The sequence below is a fragment of the Corvus moneduloides genome, chromosome 11, assembly GCF_009650955.1.
Source record: "Corvus moneduloides isolate bCorMon1 chromosome 11, bCorMon1.pri, whole genome shotgun sequence".
NCBI lineage: Eukaryota > Metazoa > Chordata > Aves > Passeriformes > Corvidae > Corvus > Corvus moneduloides.
Genome location: NC_045486.1, coordinates 21,216,974 through 21,235,396, shown reverse-complemented (window position 1 = coordinate 21,235,396; position 18,423 = coordinate 21,216,974). Strand labels below are relative to the sequence as shown.

The following is an 18,423-nucleotide window of genomic DNA, read 5'->3' as shown; positions in this document are numbered from 1 at the left end:
CATCCTCCAGCACAAGTACAGATGGCCCAGCTGGCTGTGGCACTTGGCAGTGTCCATAAAAACATGGACACTGTAAAAACAGGAGTAAAACTGCAGACACACCACTCTACTGCCCGGTACAGCATCACCTGAGGGCCAGTGATGGACAATGAAGAGCTGGACATGATTCCAGCCCCTAGGAGCACCTGGCTGCACTCAGGCATGGCCCTGCTGCCCTTTGTAGTGAGCACCAAACCCCCAGCGTGTTCAGAGGGTTGGCTCACCCACTGCAGCAGTTGGGACACGCTGACACTGGAGTTTGGGGTGGTGCTTTGGAAATAAGGCTGTTTGCATGGAGGTGCTTATGGGACTGAGGAAAGGGGATGAGAAAAAATTCTTCACAGCTCATAGGGGCTGGGTGAGCAAAGCCCATAAACAACTGGGAGAGGAACATGGGCACAGGAAAAGGTGTGGAGGAGCTGCTTCAGGGAATAGTCATTTTGTTTGGAAAAGGCCTCCAAGATCATGGATCCACCCGCTGCTTCCATGCTCAGTAACATAAAAACACTGGTTTCAGGAAGGGAGGGAGGCCCTTCAGGTTGCAGCTGTTGGTGTTTGGTGTGTTCAGAGGCACAATGCCCAGTGTCCTCATGACCATCCTGTACCAAAGGACATCCCAGTCTTTAGAGGCTCATTTAAACCCTGAGCTGAGTGGTGCTGGGAGATGTCCTTGGCATCGAGGAGCCGTGTAAAGGTGTGTGCAGCTCTGGGATGGCTCACAGCTGTTTTGCCCCATCCTGCCTTACTACCAAGACTTGCTCTTCTACTTTCTGGCTGAAGCTCTGAACCATTAAAGCCATGACCAATAGATTTAAACTTAAACAGGGCTGGTTTTTAGGGTGCAGGTTCTCATGTGGTGCATTGTGATGAAGGAAACAGGTCCCTTGGTACGTTTTGAGACACTCAAAAGCACCGAGTCATGGTTTAGGACACAGGCCTGGGGCCTCCCACTGTGTCACTGCAATTCCAGCTGTGTCAGAGGCCACCTGTGGCAGGGCCGAGTGTGTCACTCACACACAACCCTGTGCATGACAGTCCTGCCTGTGGCATATACCTGCAGTGGCCAAGGGTAATGATCCTGACAGCCCCTCTTCAGCCTTTCGGCAACAGCCGCCTCCCTGTAGAAAAACTTGAAACTGAAGTTTTTTGGCTTCTTGAATTACCCTTGTCCTCCACAGGTGATTCTGAGGATTTTTACAGACAGATGAAAAAAGTCTGAGAAATGACAGTGTTAGTTTTTTGTTCAAAGACAAATTCCCTGCCACACCACCAAATGTAACGGATTCAAGATGCTGAATCCATTGTAATAGAATTAAAATCCCACCTTCATTGAGAGGCCCTTTGCAACCACTGTGTAGGAAGTTCTCGCTCCTCAGGGAAAGGTTCCAGTGGCCATTGAACACTCTGGGAATAGAGGTCCTTCCGAAAGCCCCCAGTCCATTTGTTTAACCCCTCTCAGAGCATTGGCATGGCAGGGCAGTGAGGTTCTGCATCTTCAGCCTCGGCTCCAACTCCATGATTCCTCTTTTGCCTCTGCATGGGAGGAGGTTGGTGTCTGTGGGGCTGTGTGGTGTTGGGGTACATAGTCAGTCAGGGCCTCAGTGTCCCCCCACAGCCCATATGCTGCTGTGATCTGGTTCTTGGTGGGCACAAGGTGTTTATTACCATCCCCTTGGTGTCACAGCAGGGAAAGGGCTGCTGTGAGCGGAGGTGGTGACTTTAAAAGCAGGAATCATACAAATAGAGAATCACAGGGTACTTAGAGCTGGAGGCAACCTTACAGACCATCTCCCTCCAACCCCAGTAAACCCCCGAGCTGGTTAAACCCCCACTAAGATCATGTTACTGAATAGGAAGAGGCTCGTTCTTTCGGGTTCCTTTGATGCGAACCAGCCGCGGTGTGTATCTCGTTGCCCCCACCCGCACACCCAGCCGAGCGTTGTTCCCGCGGGTCGCACCGCACTTGAGGCCACTTCTCCGGGCTTCCTCGCCCTTGGGGCGGCGCGGAGCCCCCCCGTTCTCGCAGGCCGCCGAGCTCCCCGCTCCCCGCGCGGGCTCTGCCCGCTCCGCAGACACCCCCGGGCGCCCCGAGCGGGGTCCCCCCGCTCCCGCAGCCCCCCGAGCGCTCTCCGCTCCGACCCCCCCCGCACCGCCCCCCAGGCCCCCCCGGCGGGGCGGGCGGGGGCGCTCGGGCTGGGCAGCTCCCTCCCGGCAGGCGGGGGTTAACAAAAACACGCGTTTTCCGCCGAGCCCCCGCCGCGCCCCGGCCCCGACCGGGGAGCCCCGCTCCGCTGCGCCGCGCTCCGCCCGGCCCCGCTCGGCCCCGCTCCCTCCGGGCTGACGCAAGGCCGGGCCCGCCGGGGAGGCCGCGCCGGGCTGTCACCAGGGGGCACCGCCGCGATCGCCGAACACCGGGAATCACCATCCTGGAGGGACAACAACAACAACAACAACAGAGAGCCCCGGCCCGCGGCGCCGGCGGGCGGCGGGACCTGGCCATGGCCCCCGGCTCCGGGCAGCGCTTCCCCGTCCTCCGGCACCGCTCGCCCGCCCCTCTGGAGCCCTGAATCCACTATCGCGGTTTTTTAGCGTTTTTTATTATTTTGTATTATTTCGGTTTTTTTCGCTCTCCCCTTCCTCCCGCGGGTCTCCCCCCTCGGCGCCTCGGCCCCGCCGCGCTCCGCTCCGCTCGGCCGGGCGGGCGGGCAGCGGTGAGCGGAGCGGATCGGCGCGATCGGCGCGAACATGGCGACGGTGCCCGTCTATTGCATCTGCCGGCTGCCCTACGACGTGACCCGCTTCATGATCGAGTGCGACGCCTGCAAGGACTGGTTCCACGGCAGGTAACGCACCGCGCCCGGCACCCCGGCCCCGGCCCCGCCGCCCCCGGTGCTCTCGCCGCCGCGCTCCCTCCCGCAGGCCTTCCCGGAGCGGGGAAGGAGGAGCCGCGCTCCCCGGCGCCGCTCCCGCGCTCCCCGCGCGCTGGTTTTGTGTGTTTTGTGGGTTTTGGGCTGGATTCCCGACACAAAGCTGCTCCCCCCGCGGTGACACCGGAGCCCCGGGGTGGCGGGGGCCATTGTGCGCGCCCGGGGAGGGGATGCGGCCGCCCCGCGCCGCCCGCCCGCGGCTCCGCGCCGCGTCCCTGCCGGAGCCGGGCCCGGGGCGGGGAGCGCGGGGCCGCGGCGGCGGCTGGCGGGGCTCGGCCGCGCTGTCAGCGGGCTCGGCCCCGGCGCCTCGGCCTCCCGCCCGGGCAGGGCTCGGGCACCTTGGCCCCGGCTCACCCGCGGCGGCGCAGCGGGGCCGCGGGGTGTTCCCCGGTGACAGGGCGGCCATGGCCGGGCAGGGCCGGGGGCTGCGGGGAGCGGCCGCCCTGGCAGCCCCTCGGCGCCGGGGCCGGGCGGGGCGGCGGGGGGAGCGGGAGGGGGAGCCCTCGCTGGCGCAGCGCCCGCCCCGCGGCACCGCCGGGCAGCGCCCCCGCCCCCGGGGACCCCCGCGCCCCCCCGGCCCTGCCCCGAGCTGGGGCCCGCCGTGGCGGGGCCGCGGGCAGGGGAGCGGCGGGGGAGGCCGGGCGGGGCGGAGGACTCGGCTCTTCGGCTCGTTTCTCCCCAAAGCGCCTCCCGGCGCGCAGACAATGGGCGGCCGCGGCGGAGTTGGGGCGGGCGGCGGAACTTCGGTGGCGCCTGGTGTGATGGGGGCGAGGGCGGCGACTGGGGACCGAAAGCCTCGACAGCCACCGCGCCGCCCGGGCAGCCGGTGCCGGGGAAGGGGGTCACCGGGCGAAGGGGGGTGCACACGGGTGCAGCCCCCCCCCGGCAGGACCCCTTGCTCCCTTCGGGTGTGACGGAGGAGGAGGATGGATTGTCAGCGGCATCGCAGCAATTCCCCGGGAGTGATTGAAGTGTAAAAAGTGCAATTAAAATCAGGTAAATCACCTGGATGAGCGCTTTTTACGACAGGGGTCCAGTCAGGTTAGGCTGTCGCTCTTTCATCGGAACCAGCGCCCAGCAGCGTCTCCAAACAGCTGGCGGAGGAGGCGGAGGCGGGAGGCGCTGCCTGGTGCGGCTCACGGATGCCCGAGCGGGCCCTGGGGCACCCGCGGATCTTCCGTGCGCAGAATAAACTATTCAAGACACTTTGCCGTGGCATGAGGAATGATGTTCTGCCATTTATTTTAGAAGCTCTGTAGAAACAGGAAGGGAAATGCAGAAATAGCCAGTCCTAGTGCCAGTGCTGGCAGAAGGGCGCTCTGCACGTGTGGTCCGGGACAGGAGGCTCGCAGGACTCGCGCTGGCCTGTGTCAGTGAGGACTCGGGCACAGATGGTGAGGTGAGGCTGGAGAGAAGCCTCAAGCATGTGTACTTGAAACTTGGAAAGTTTAAGGACATGAAAAAATTAAGAATTTCAGGCAAAGTGATGACAGAGTGGATTCCTGAAGAGTTAAACAGAAAAGGAGTTTAGCTGCCTGCACAGGATGGTGAATTTTGATTGAAACTGATGAAAAGAGGTTGGTTGTACCTGATCAAACAAATGATCATTTTGTGGGCAGCTCAGGGTCAATAGCACGAGGAAAGGTGTTTCATTTTGTGAATGAAGGGGCAGAAGAGGCAGAACTGATTTGTAGCACTGCTGGCGGGGGGGTTTGTACCCTTTTTTCCTTAGCTTATGGTAGCGCCCAGAGATTGATTTTAAAGAAAGAAAACTGAGGAGGAGTTCACTTGTCACAGTGTCAAAACCTGAGATAATTGTATCAGGGAAGTTCATGGAGTATTTAGCAGCAAACAGCTTATCTATGACACTGTTTGCTTGTCTTGGTAATACACAAGCAAATAGATAGTAAAAAAAAAAAAAATCAGGATTTAGTTGTATAAAATCAAGTCTCTCCTGGACACTCAAAGCACTCATGTTAGTGTTTATACAGAACTGTAACAAAAAAATTCAATGTTTTATAGTACTGCAACCAAAAAGACAATGTTACATAGGTGCTGCAACCAAAAAGGAGGCAGTGTGCCAAGCTGTGCAGTGTTCAGGAGGCTTACCCAGTGTTTTAATCATACTTCTGTTTCTTTTTAACATGATGTACAGTGTGCAATTCAGAAAAAAAAGGTGTCATTTCTGGTTTGGTTTTGTAGAAGCAGATCAGGTGTTTTCATGTTTCCTTTCTGACAGGAGTTCCCATATATTTAAGAGAAATATTTTTCATGGGTTTATCCCTGCAGTAGTCACAGTCTCCCTTGCACCTGAGGCTGGGCAACATCTCTGTGGCAATTTCAGCAGTTCTGATGGCAAACTGATACTTTCAAAGTATCAAAAGCACGTTAAACTTATGTAATGTAGTTCAGAAGTTGGAGTCAGGACAATGGAGCCCTTGCCACTTGTGGGACAAATGCATTGGAGAGCCTTGGACACTGCTGAAGTGTGCTGAGCCATGGAGCTGTTGGTGTGTTCACAGAATGCTGTGACTCCTTGTGAGACTGAGGTTTGATCATTCCTGTTCTCTCCGTTTGCCTGAGCTGCTCCAGTCAAGCAGCTTCCAGCTGTCTGGGAAGGATGGAGATGCTCTTAGAGGCACAGAACAGTAATGCCAAAGCGGGCAGGGGGCTGTTTGACTCCCTCTATGTGCAGGTCGTGTGTTCCTTGATGTGGCTGTTTGGGCTGATGAAATCCCACACCTCAGCTGCCTCAGTGCTCTGCCCTGAGCAGCCACCCTGGCTCTTCACGGTTTCCTGGCCCCTCCACCGCCTGTGCTGGCTCCTCTCCTCTTGGGTCCCATCCCAAGGAGGAGTCCTGGTGTTGTTCAGCCTGGTACCAGGTCTGCAGGCACCAGGGACAGCTGGGGCATGGGGAATGGTTGGCAAGGGAGGTGGCTCTTTGAAGAAAGCCAGGAAAGGAGGAAGAAGAGAGAGTGGTCTTGATGTGTGAAGAAGCTGAGACTCAGCAAGTGCCATGGGTCACTCTATGCCTCAAGGGTAGCCCTGGCTGGATAGAAAGATTGGTGGCAGCTGTGCCACAGGCCATGGGCCAGGGTCCCTGGGCCAGCCACTGCTGCTCAGGCACAGGTGATGTGGGACAAGGTGGTTCAGCTGCGTGGTGTGAGGAGCTCTGCCTTCTCCTCAGCTTGCAGGTGATGCTGCTGGCTGTCCGTGCCCGGTGCCGCTGTGCCGTGGTGTATGTGCCGTGCCCCTCAGGGACACCCTCTATTCCTGGGAGCAGGGATGGGCTGGCTGACAAGTTGCTGGTGGCTGGAAAAAGTCCGTAATGAGAGGTCTCTGGGTGTCTCATCTACAACAGAAACATTACAAAACCTCATATCCAAGACAAGGCAACTCCTTTTGTATGGGTTTGTTCAACTAGAAATCTGTACAGGGTTACTCGTTACAGCTGTAGGTGAGGGGAGGTAAATTATTAATTTTCTCTGCAGTATTTTGTTACCTGTTCTTATAACATGCACCTGGTGCTGCAGGGTGGGATCATGCTCACTAAATGAAATAACAAGTATTGATTTTATTACTTCGTGTATATTTAAACTTTGAACCTTCTTGCCCCAGGCCTAGCAGTGGTCAATAACTTAGTAAGAGGTTTAGTTACCTAAAAGCAGCTCATGCAGTTATCAGATTAGCCTGAAATGATGATGGGAGTTACTCAGGAAGCCCTGGGACAGAGTGAACATGGCTCGGTTAAGAAAAGCACTTCTTTGTTACACTGCAAAGCTAAACCCTGTGTGTGGGCAGATCTTATGCTCCTAACATTCAGCATTTCCCTTTCAAAAACAGGTCTGGTTTTACACAGCAGCATCTAGTTCCTCTCTTTTACGCAGGCTTATCACTAGCTGTGGGCAAATTTGGAAATTTGGGTAAAATTTGAAGATGAGGATAATCCTAAAACTAGAGTGCTATTTGCTTTGGTTTTATCATAGCAGAGGGAATCCCTGAGGTTAATTGTGCTGTGCCCAGAATGATTGCCTTTCATGTGCCAAGTTCAGACAGTACCAAGGTGTATAAGTTTTTCAAATAATGAAAAATCTCTGATTATTTCAATTTTTCCTGAAGAGTTAGTCAAGATGACAGGCTCAGTTTTTCTGGGAGCCTGCCCACAACAGGCATCATGAATGAGCCATGCTTGTGCCTATGCTAGAATGCTTTAGAAAATCCAAACCCAAGTAACACCAAGAGGGGACAGTAGTGTGGAAAGGGCTGGCCTACATGAACATTGTCTGGCCTGCTGGTATCTGAGAGCCACTACAGATCACAGAAGATTTTTGTATGTAAAGATTCTTCTAATTCTAGAAGGTTTTACCCAGATTTTACCTCTGAAAGGATAAAACGTTAGATATATTAAACACAGTTCATGTTTAATTAAAAAAAAAGAAAGAAAAATACTATGGTTTAATGAGTGCTCTCCAGCAGCCCAAGCCTTTAGGTGCCCTGTCTTGTGAGCAGTCGTGTGGGCACCTGGGTACCTGCTGAGTTCAGCACTAGTGGGATGGCAGCCACGTCACAACAAAGAAATGTGTTCTGCAAGCAAAGGGGAACTTTTTCCTTAGTGCTGATAAAGAAAATGGGTAAAGATATCTTGACAAAAATTATCAAAGCAGTGTAACTATATATGGGGAGATACTGGGAAGAGAAAAAGTGTTATACAATCACTGTAAGGCTTTCCAAAACTCAGAGGCCACCATCTTTAATATTACCTTAATATGTTTTCTTCTTTCTTTCTACAATATAAGTTTTGTAGTAGTAGTGTAGTATATCTACACAGAAAACAGAGCGTTCTCCTTACCCAGGTAGCCCTCTCCTGGAAGGGGGTAGCCCTCTCTTGTATGGCAGCCTGTAGGTGTACAGTTCTCAAAATATTTTATTAAAACATGGTTTGTGGCATTGAAAGTGTCTTACAAAGGTGCTCCGTAGCAGTGCTGGAGGCTTGTTTGTGATACAGGTGAGCTAATGCTTCGGAATCACGTGGGTTTGTCACAGTGACCATGCTATGCATCGTGTCAGGGCTGATAGCCCTGTAACCTGGGTGTTCATTAGCATATCTTACACTGGCTGACTGATATGAATAGTAATTTGTTTCCAGAGTTTTATCTGAAAAAAACGAGCCCATTCACAGTCCACTTTAGGACTTTATGCACAGCTGGTTTTGGATGTTGCCTGGCTGTTGCATCCAAATGCCTCTTGTACACAATATAATGGCAATAACAAGGTGTTTGGCAAATCTCACCAAGTCTCTCATGTAGATTTTTTCCTGGGGTGTTGCTCCCCCACCCCGTGTGATGACTGAGCATCTCCACCCCCTCAGGAGGGCACTCTCTGAGGGACAGGGGTGTCCTGGGGGCCGTGGTCTCTGGTAGTGTGGTCTGAACAGGCTGAAACATCTTGAGGCAAATGGCTTCAAGTTGTGCCAGGGGAAGTTTAGATTGGATACTGGGGAAAATTTCTCCATCAAAAGGGTTGTGATCCCTGGCACAGACGGTCCAAGGCAGTGGTGGAGTCACCATCCCTGGATGGATTTAAGAGACATGTATATCGGGGATGTGGTTAGGGGTGCACTTGGCAGTGCTGGGGGAATGGCTGGACTTGATGATTTTGGGGGTCTTTTCCAGCCCAAACAATTCCAGGATTCCATGATCTGCTTTGTTCTGGTGCTTGGTGCTCTCCAGCGCTGGGACCACAGCCAGGGGCACCCAGGGTGCCAGGGGTGAATACTCCCTCCTGGTCTTGGAGAGTGCAAATCCCTCCTTGTTGCACTCTCCTGGGCCTTTGGAAGAGCTGTTGGAAGAGGCTGACAATATGTGCAGGGTTCCCAGCCAGCAGCCCATGGAGGAGTTTCCTTCTTTTCCTCCCAGGCACATCCCCAAAAACTGATGGGTGCTGCTTCTCCAGGTGAGGCCAGGGCTTAGTCCTGTGCTTACAGGCAGAGCAGGAGGGAGGACACTGAGTTTCACTGGGTGTGGATGTGCTTAGTTCCCCAGCTAACCAGTATAGGCTTGTGCTGGGATGTTCATCAATTTTTAGTGCTTCATCCATTAGTTTTAGCAAGGAGTCAAGACAAGCAGAAAGTTAAGCAATAGTATATTTTGACAGGAAAAAATAAACCAGAATTGCAGAAACAAAGATATTTTTAAATTTCCTGTTTGCAGTTGTTAACCCAGTAATCTGGAACTCTGTGAGAGCTGCCTTATTGTTTTTATGGAATTGCTCATGGATTTCATTGTGTTTTCCTCTTTTAGTAAAATGCATGGTACATTTACTCCCAGAAACAGCATTTTGCCTCGTCTGGCAGACTGGAAGGATGTAACAAGTGAAAAAAAAGTAAAATATTTCTGCTAGATATTAGTAGATATTATATTCTATGAATTTGCAGCTTTTAATACCAAAGTGGTTCTTGGCAGTATTTGGACTCTTATCCACCAACTCTCTTGCATCAGGACAAGCACATTGGCCAAAAGAAAGCACAGCTGGTCTTGAGGGAAAGTCAACAAATCCACTAATGAGATGTCCCCATGGTTTATTGGTTCATTATTGGAAAAAAATAATGTGTGTTTCCAATCCAAGTTTGCTTATTTTCAGTTTCCAGATGCTGTGTTATTGCATTAGTGAAGAGCCTCTTTCTCACTGGGGTGTTTCTATCAATGTTTTGATGTGCTTCTGCTCAAGTCATCTTCTTCAATTGAGAGATGATGAAATTGTTCATCTGGGTTTGGCTGAAATAGCTGAACATTTTTTCTACAGTCCAAGAAATACTCTCCATTTCCTAGTTGTGTACAGAGACCTTTTAACTTTTGACCATGTTTCAGTGAATATTTTTCACATCTCTTCTACTCCACATTCAAGTTTCCCTTTTGCTTTGTTTATATTTGCAGTAACTTATCAGACAAATGTTGGTTATCTGCATTAAACTTGTAAAGGAGCCAGATATGGACTTACTAGTTACTTTTTGAGAAGTCTGGTTTTGAAATCGGGTTTCTGCCTTTGGAACTGGCTGATGAATAACAGCAGAAGGCCTCAGCCTTGTTCTGAGTTGGGGCAAGAACAAACCTCTGCAGTCTGGTGAGCTAGCACAGGTGAGTGATCATTACAGAGAGGTGAATTCCCTTGATGGTGTGGGATGTGTTGCATTTAGTCACAGCCTGTGGTGGTGTAGCAAAGCTACAACCCAACAACCCAGCAGCTCCCGGGATTGGTGGCTGTAGGAACAATCCTGCAGGAGAACCTGGTATTCCCCAGCGGGGCTGAGTCACCACTGCAAAGCCAACCTCAGCACTCTGCCTTTTACAGGAGGTGTTTGGGCAAAATTATCCTGGGTCTCTGGTCAGTCTGTGAAAGGTGTGAAAGGAGGGTAAAAAAAAAAAAAAAGAGGAAAAAAGCCTGAAAGGAGGGTCAAGCCTGATGACAAAACTGGAGAACGCAGCGGAGCCGTGCGGGGCCCGCAGCGGGGTGGGATGTCTCTGCAGCTCCGGCTGGGTTTGTAACAGTCCTGTGCAACTCTGTGTCCAAAGAACGAAGGGAAATAATGTATCCAGCTCCTTGAGAGCCCTCTCCATCCCTTCCGAGCGAGGTGTCCTGGCACACCGTGTCTCGGCGCTGTCTCTCCAGGGTGTGATTTACAAGCGGTATCAGAAATAGTAGCAGTTTCTCACCCACAGCTGCGCTTCACCCTGTGGTATTGCTCATAGTCCCCTGCAGTTTTACTCCCACGTCTTCCAGCAGTCCCAGATTTCTAAGGACATTGCTGCCTCCATGGAAGCACACCCGTTCCTTCCACAGCCCCTGGGGCTGGGGTCGTGGCGGTGCAGCAGGGGAGGCTGAGCCGTGGGTGACAGGCTGCCTTGGCAAATCTGGGAACGAGGGCTCAGTGAATAAGGTGCTGCTGCCGTGGGGTGGGTGTGGAGCCGTTCCCGATGTGGGCTGGAGGGACAGCGCTGTGGGGCAGGAGCCCTCGGCAGGAGGTTGGTGTGCGGCCACCGCAGCAGCTCATGATTCCACCAGGCTGAACTTTGTCATAGTCCCATGCAATAGTCTAAGCATTTCTTTCGAGGGACTGTTACACGTTTCCTTCTGCTTTCCTTGCTCCATCAGCGTTTCTGTGTGTGGCTGCAGAGTGGCTGATGCTCAGGTTGGAGTGCTCAGTGCGATGCAGCGATCCCCGTGTGCTTTGTAGAACTGTGGGGACAAAATACTCTCTGGATTTAAAGTTGCTGAGTAAATTGTTAAAGCCAGAACTCTGTGTTAAATACACAATATTTGTATATAATTATACTGAAGGGGCTCCAATATAATTGGAGAGGGAGTTTGACAAGGGCCTGGAGTGGCAGGACAAGGGGCAGTGGTTTCTAACTGCCAGAGGGCAGGGATGGATGGGATATTGGGAAGGAATTCCTCCCTGTGAGGGTGGGCAGGCCCTGGCACAGGGTGCCCAGAGCAGCTGGGGCTGCCCCTGGATCCCTGGCAGTGCCCAAGGCCAGGCTGGACATTGGGGCTTGGAGCAGCCTGGGACAGTGGGAGGTGTCTCTGCCCATGGCAGGGGGTGGAATGACATGGGATTTAAGATTCCTGCCAATCCAAACCATTCTGGGATTCTATATTTTCAGACACACCAGTTAAACATGGAGATTCATGCAGAGGACAGAGATATGCGATGACAAGGTTCTATTGCTGGCTTTGCCCCTCCTTTCCTCCCAAGCTTTTGGCAAATCCATTAACTTCTCTTTGGTTGGGTTTGACTTAACTCTCTCTCATGTGTGCGCATTAATTTGAGTACATTAATATTTTAGATGTAATACGTAACATCATGAAGAAAATTAATAGTTTATCTGTAGAAGAGGAAGGGGAGCGGAGCTGTTCTGGAAGGCTGAGTCAGAAGAGACTGGAAGGGCTGGCAGCAGAGTTATGGTCTGTGCTTGATGAGTTTCCCATCCTGATGGCTGGCAGGCCACTGGAGCTGCCTCAGTAGAATCCCAGAATCTCAGGCTCCAGATTGGAATTGGCTGTCACCTGGCCCTTGTGCCAGGCTCTGACTGACACTGAGGGGCAGCTGTGCAGCACCAGCCTGGGCAGTTTCTGTTCTGTGGAACCCAGCAAACCTGTCAGTGCATGGAGTCAGCCTCTGCTGCTTGGGATCTTCAGAAAATGCTCTCTTTGAGGCTGAAGGTATGTCTAGAATGCACTGTGCTCCTCGAGTTCCTGGCAGGGCAGGGGAGTGACAATCCACAATGGCTTCTGATTGTGTGTTGCAATCTGTAGTTCTCAATACATCTGCTATTGGAATCAATAGATCTGAGTGCATGTTGTGCTTTCTGGAAAGGTAGGTAATGCCATGTGCTCGCTCTTCTGGATTTTGTGGGATTCCATTCTGGGTTTCATTTTTTTGTCAGCAAAAATTACCTTATTTTACATCTCAGGTAACTCCAAGGTTTGGGTGTGATCAGCTGTATGCTTCTCCTGTGGCTGTTCACAGGGAATGTGGTGATATTCCCTTGGTTTGCAGGCTGGGCACAGCCCCCTGCCCTTGTGGGATGCTGTGGGTGTTACTGAAAAGTGGGAGTTCATGTTTCAGATTCACTCCTGACGTTTGCAGATGGTAAGGAGAGGGGAGCAGGGAAGGAAATGGGTGCTGAAAGTGACACCAGCAGTGAGGAGATGGTGTGAAGAGCAGTCCTGCACCGAGTGGGTACTGGGCAGAGTGTTCTGCTCCCAGTTACAGTCTGGAGCTGCCCTGAACTGGTGTTGGCTGCTACTTAAGTCCCATAAACAGTTTATGTCCCTTTATACCATACTGCTAAATTTTTTCTTTTAAAAAATGCTGAACTGAAGTAGTTGCTGAAGTTCAGTCACAATCTTATTTGAAAAATACCCAAAGGGCTGGAAAAGGCTGGAGCTGGGGTTGTTCCCTGATGCTTCCAAAGCAAGGGGTGTAGGAAATGATCTAGTCAACGTGTCAGTTGCAATCAGAACTGCTGCTGCCTTTAATATTCAAAAATGAGCCAAGCCTTGATATTTTTAGGTTATCAATCCTAACTGTTGTCCCAGGAGGCTTTCTGCAGGGAGGGTGGGCAGGTTTTGTTGTTTAGTTGGGGTTTTTTGGTTGCTTGGGACCTTTCATTTAGAGCAAGCAGAACTGTTGTTTTATGCTTTGGTGCAAGGAAGTTTTTCAGATACAAAGCCCTCACTACAAATGCTCTTCAGAATAATTTTTTCTGCTTTTTTGTGGTGTGAGAGTTGGCAAATGGTTTTAGGAAGGAAACCGTGTGTCAAGGAGGTGTTTCTGAAGAGCACTTACCCGGAATCGCGCAGTGAGTGGGAACAGAGCCTGTCTGGCTGCCCATGCTCACGGTCTGAACCTGCTGGCTGCTGCTGCCTTTTCATTGCTCTTTCTGAATTTTGTGTTTCTTAGCATTCTTGGCGCTCTGAAATCCCTCTCAGAGCAGAACTGATTGCTTTAACTGCAAACCATGCTGATGGGGAGGCTCAGTGGCACTGGCCTGCTGGCATTCCAGGTCCTGCTCATGCCACAGGGCTTCAAGGGGACAGAACTGCCACAGAAAATGTCACAATCACTTTTTAAGGAAGTATGTCTTGTGGAGCACTTTAAAGGAGTGTCTGGTGGAGCACAGCCTGCGTGGGCTGGAAGGGTTCAGTCAGGTAAGGTTTTCCCTTTGAGAAGAGCAAGGCTGAGCTCTGATTTTGTGTTGATAAGTCACAAGCAGTGAAACAATATTAACACTTTATGTCACGTTTGTAAAAAGGCAAGAAAAGTATCTGCAGAAAAAGAGGAAATTTATGACTTTCCATAGAATCACAGAATCCCAGAATCATTTGGTTTGGAAGGGATCTTAAACCTCATCTTGTTCCAACCTCCAGCCAGGGTTGGGATTCTGCAGTTCAAATCATGGGTCGTTAAGAAAAATGTTGGGGTTTCCCTGTCAGTTTGGACCAAACTAGTTGCAAAAAAGTGAAATTAGGCATTTCTAACACACTTGGAGTAACTTGAAAATAGACTCAAAATTAAATGAGACTGTGACATATATTTAGGTTGGAGATGAGGGAAAGGCTCTTCCCCCAGAGGCTGCTGGGCACTGCCCAGGCTCCCCAGGGAATGGGCACAGCCCTGAGGCTGCCAGAGCTCCAGGAGCGTTTGGACAGCGCTGCCAGGGATGCCCAGGCTGGGGTTGTTGGGGGGTCTGTGCAGGGCCAGGGGCTGGACTGGGTGGTCCTTGTAGGTCCCTTCCAACTTGGAAGAGTCTATTCTATTCTATTCTTCCATTCCATTCCATTCCATTCCATTCCATTCCATTCCATACTACAGTGTTTCCTGTTGGCAACAAATCCACGTCTGCATTATTATTCACCAGTAATGACATCATCTGAAACTTAACGAAATCAGTTTTAGACAAGTTACTTTGTTCCTGCTTACATTTGATATCAGATTTGTTTTTTAAACTTTTAAATATGTTGTGCTTGTAAATGACAGAAACCCACATAAAAGCTTTCATAAGGAGGGAGAAGAAAAGCCTCATCTTGGAGGGACCTAGTTTGCCAGAATAGGACTGTAGGAGTAAACTGTCCCACTGGGGACTGAGGTGAAGGAAATCCTTTTTCAAGAGTACTTTGAGCTTCACTGGGATTCTCTTTTGTTTGTCCTCTTCAGCTAGATTAAAGTGTGTGGGATTTCTTGTTGTATTTCTAGAGAGGGAGATGCTAAAGGTGTAAGCAGGAAAGTGCTGTTGGTTTCTAGCCCTGGGAGCATTGGTCTTGGCTGCCAGGCAGGGCTGGTACCACCCAGGGCTGTGCTTGCCATCCGAGGCAGGGTGCCACGTGCTTCCCAGAGAAGAAGCTGGGAGCTTGGTTCCATTTAAAATGTCCAGTTACAACCAGTTCTGATACTGAGCTTACCAACTCCTCCTTCTGTGTGTTCAGAGGAGGTTTGAGTCCCTCAGGTGCCTTGCCCAGAACCCTGAAGAGCCCTGTCTGCTTCCTGCTGTTCTTTGCTTTAATTCACATTTCAGTTCAGGCAGAGTTATTTGCGGGATGCTGGTGTGCTGTGCTGGAAGGTTGTTCAGGCTTCAGCTGTACACGACAGGTGTGACCCTTGGAAGTGTTGGGAATTGCTCTGCTAGCTGCAGCAGCAGCTACGAGGCCAGAGATTCCTCCTGGAATTCCTTCTGGCTCTTGGCCAAATCATCATACCCTGAGCAGTTCTGTAAATCCCGCCACGTCTCCCTAGGTTAGAATGAGCATGACCCTCTCTTCCCTGCTTGGAAAATAAACATTCCCACTGCTGCAGCTCTCTCCACAGTCTTGCTGTGTTTCTCACAAGAGTGAGATCCAGAGTACCTGCATGTCATGAGAGTGATGCTGTGTGTTCGCTGGGCCAGGCTCTGGCATCATCCCAGAATGGTGCATAAAAGAAGAGTTGTGTAAAATATAATGCTAATTGAGAGTGAATTCATTTTCTAGGAATGGCTTATGACCTTTCCAGGAGCTTGCAGTGCTCTGTTGCCAGACGGGCTGGAGGTTATTGCAAGGCTTTGGGTAAGATGCTGTTGTGAAAGCTGTAAGGAACAACCTGCTATGGCAGGACCTGATGTGGTGTGTGGGTTTGTGCTCTGGAATTGCTGATGAGCAGCAGTAAACCCCAAACATACACAACCCTGAAGTCCACAGCAGCAGGGCCTTGGGACCTGCTTCAGTAAGTAGAGGTCCTGTTGGAGGCAAGAGGGAGAAAAGGGGCCCTGGGATAAAGCCACACTGACTGATCCATCATCATCAACCTGTTGCATCATACAGCTGGTAAAAGGGAAACTGAAAAGGGAAACTGGTTCCTTTGAAGGGTGTGAGGGAGACAGTGGTACCAGTTAGCCAGGCAAGTGTGTCCAGTCGGGGGGAATTACCAGGTGGAGCAAATCCTTACAAATCCATGCACACAGAGGACACCATTTCATACCAGCCCAGGTCTGAACGCCTGATCCCAGGACACTCAGGTGGTTTATGCCTGCTGCTACCGTGGTTTTCTTTGTTTCCCTCTATCAAGGATGTCGTCTGTCATTCCCACACACACACGTGCCATGTGCTGTATCAAAGGACAAGATGGGCCATGTCCACTGTGGCTGTCTGCAGCAATGGGACAGCGCTGAGCACTCCGTGGGAGGGGACCCTGTCCTGTCACCTGGACTGCAATCGTGGCGCTGAGCCAGCCGGAGAACGGCACGGGAAGAACACGCAGAGCACAGCGTGGATGTACATGGAGATGTAGAAAGCCAATTTGCATCTCGAAATAGGAATAAAATGTGATAAAGCTGTAATTAGGTCATTTGAAATTTGATGTTAATCTTTTGAAAATGTATTTGAAGTGCTGAAATGAAGATACAAGAGCAGGTTATGCAGCTCAACAACAGGAAGAGTCAAGAATGGTTTGGAGGTTCTGTTAATAATTTATCATTCTTTAATTGTGTGGTTGTTGGGTTTAATATAGTAAGTTCTTTGTAAATATGATGGTGAAAATCATTCCTATTCCTTCTTCCCTCCTTGTTGTACTGTTGGCTCATTTTGGAGCTTCCCCTGTGAGTGTTACAGTTGTTTCAGGATGTTTGCCATGCAAAGCAGAGCATGAAAAGGTAATGTCAGGGTACTATCAGGATTTCCATGTGTTTATATATTTATATATATCTGTAAAGACTACATGAAAATGGTACTGTGACTGAAAATGAGAACCAACCATTGATCAGTATTTTTAGTGAGATCTGAGCATGCTCATGCAAATTACAGTGAGAAGTTACCTCAGGTTTAAAGATAAGTTATATAAAACGTTATATAAATGGGTGTCACAATTAAAGCAAATAAAACACATGCAGTGCTCAGGTTTGTATTGCTGTGTATAAATGCATACATGGATGTATAAACACACACAGGTACAGGCAGTTATTGCTGAACAAAGTTAATGATGTTGCCTGGGGCTTTGCTGCTGTTTAGTTTATTTGCATTTATCTGTCATTTAGTCACACATGTACGCTGCCCATCTCCAGCCTGCTCCTGCCACACGTGTGGCTGTGGATGTGACACGCAGGATGAGCAGATCCTTGATGTGGTCAAGAGGGGTGAGAAGGAACATGAAATTCAAGGGAGTGGTGTTGCTCCGAGTGTTGTGGCTTTTGGAGGACAAGTCACAAAATTAAAAATTCCCGAGGGATCCATTGGTTGCAGGTGTGAGTTTGTAACAGGCTGGCGTTACAGGCAGTCTGCTGAGCTGTGGGTGCTGCACAGCTGATATTACAGCAGTGGTATTTGTAGTAGTGTTCCTGTTGGAAGGAGAAATGGACTGACAGGGTCAGGGCAGGGCTGCGGTCAGTTTGTGAGGCTTTTACATAATGGCCGATTTCCTGATATGTATGTGCTTATTTCTAAGGGTAATTCCTAGAACTGCAGAGGGCAAGACATGAGGGATACACTTTACCATGCAGTGCTTGGTGAACACAGGTTTGTGTTGCAGCACAGCTGATCCTGGCTCCTGCTCCTCAGGGCTTGGGTTTAGCCCAGCTTTTGGGGTTCCTGCTGCTGTGGGGCTATCCTGGGAAGGTGGCCTACCTGCTTGGCCACTTGTGGGATGCCATTCCTGATAGAGATGCTTTTCATCTTCAAATCCTTGGGACAGCAAGGAATGCTGAGGTTAAATCACATCTCGTTCACAGAGCTGCCTGCTGCCACACTGGGCTGGTGGCTGCCAGGGCTCGCTCAGAGCAGTCTGCCATGGGAGCTGGCTGCGTTGGCCTCTAGGGCCTGGACACGTCCTGGTTCGAGAGCTGGCAGTGCCCACCCTCCTCATCCCTCGTGGATGCGTGATGTGTTACGCTGAACCTTGGAGCTGTGACCTCATTCTGTAGGGTCTCAAGGAACTGAGCAGTGAGCCACGGCTGATTTTGGGGGTTCTGACTTCCAGCTTTGAATAACAGATTTGTTGCTGGTGTGCACAGGTGCTAGTTAGGCCACATAACAGTGTGATGCTGGCAAAGACTAGGGCTGTGCAGTAGTTGCAGATTGCTGCGGTCTAGAAACTTCATTTATTTCTCTTTGATTGATTCCTTTTTTCCAGGGTGGGTGATATTTCTTTTATATGATGTCACCAGTTTGTTTTTGCTGAGGAAAAAAAGGCACGTGCTAATAGTAGATATTTTTATAAGGTAGTTTGACCTGTGCTTGGGCAGAGGGTGCCCTATGAGTGAAAACACAGGAAGGCTGGATTGCAGTGCTTCTCTGTGGAGGATGATTTGTGCTGGGTTTGTACAAGGCTGTTCTGACAGTGGGCTGTTCCCATGGGCTGCCTCCTGGAGTTCTTCATGGGGCAGTGGTCAACAGCTGAGGTTACACATTGCATGAGGAAGAAGTGCTGAGACAC

General features: G+C 50.7%; 1 protein-coding gene across 2 annotated transcripts in view; it reads left to right on the top strand.

Moving 5' to 3' along the window:
• Window positions 1–2,354: 2,354 nt before the first annotated feature.
• Window positions 2,355–18,423, top strand: part of PHF2 (PHD finger protein 2) — a 59,520-nt gene continuing 43,451 nt past the window's right edge. The window contains exon 1 of one of the 2 annotated variants that reach the window (XM_032120797.1): window positions 2,355–2,882. In XM_032120797.1, the coding sequence (XP_031976688.1) occupies window positions 2,785–2,882 (98 nt within the window). In that variant the 5' untranslated portion in view covers window positions 2,355–2,784. The remainder of the gene's footprint in view (window positions 2,883–18,423) is intronic. The other variant, XM_032120796.1, reaches the window with a different exon arrangement.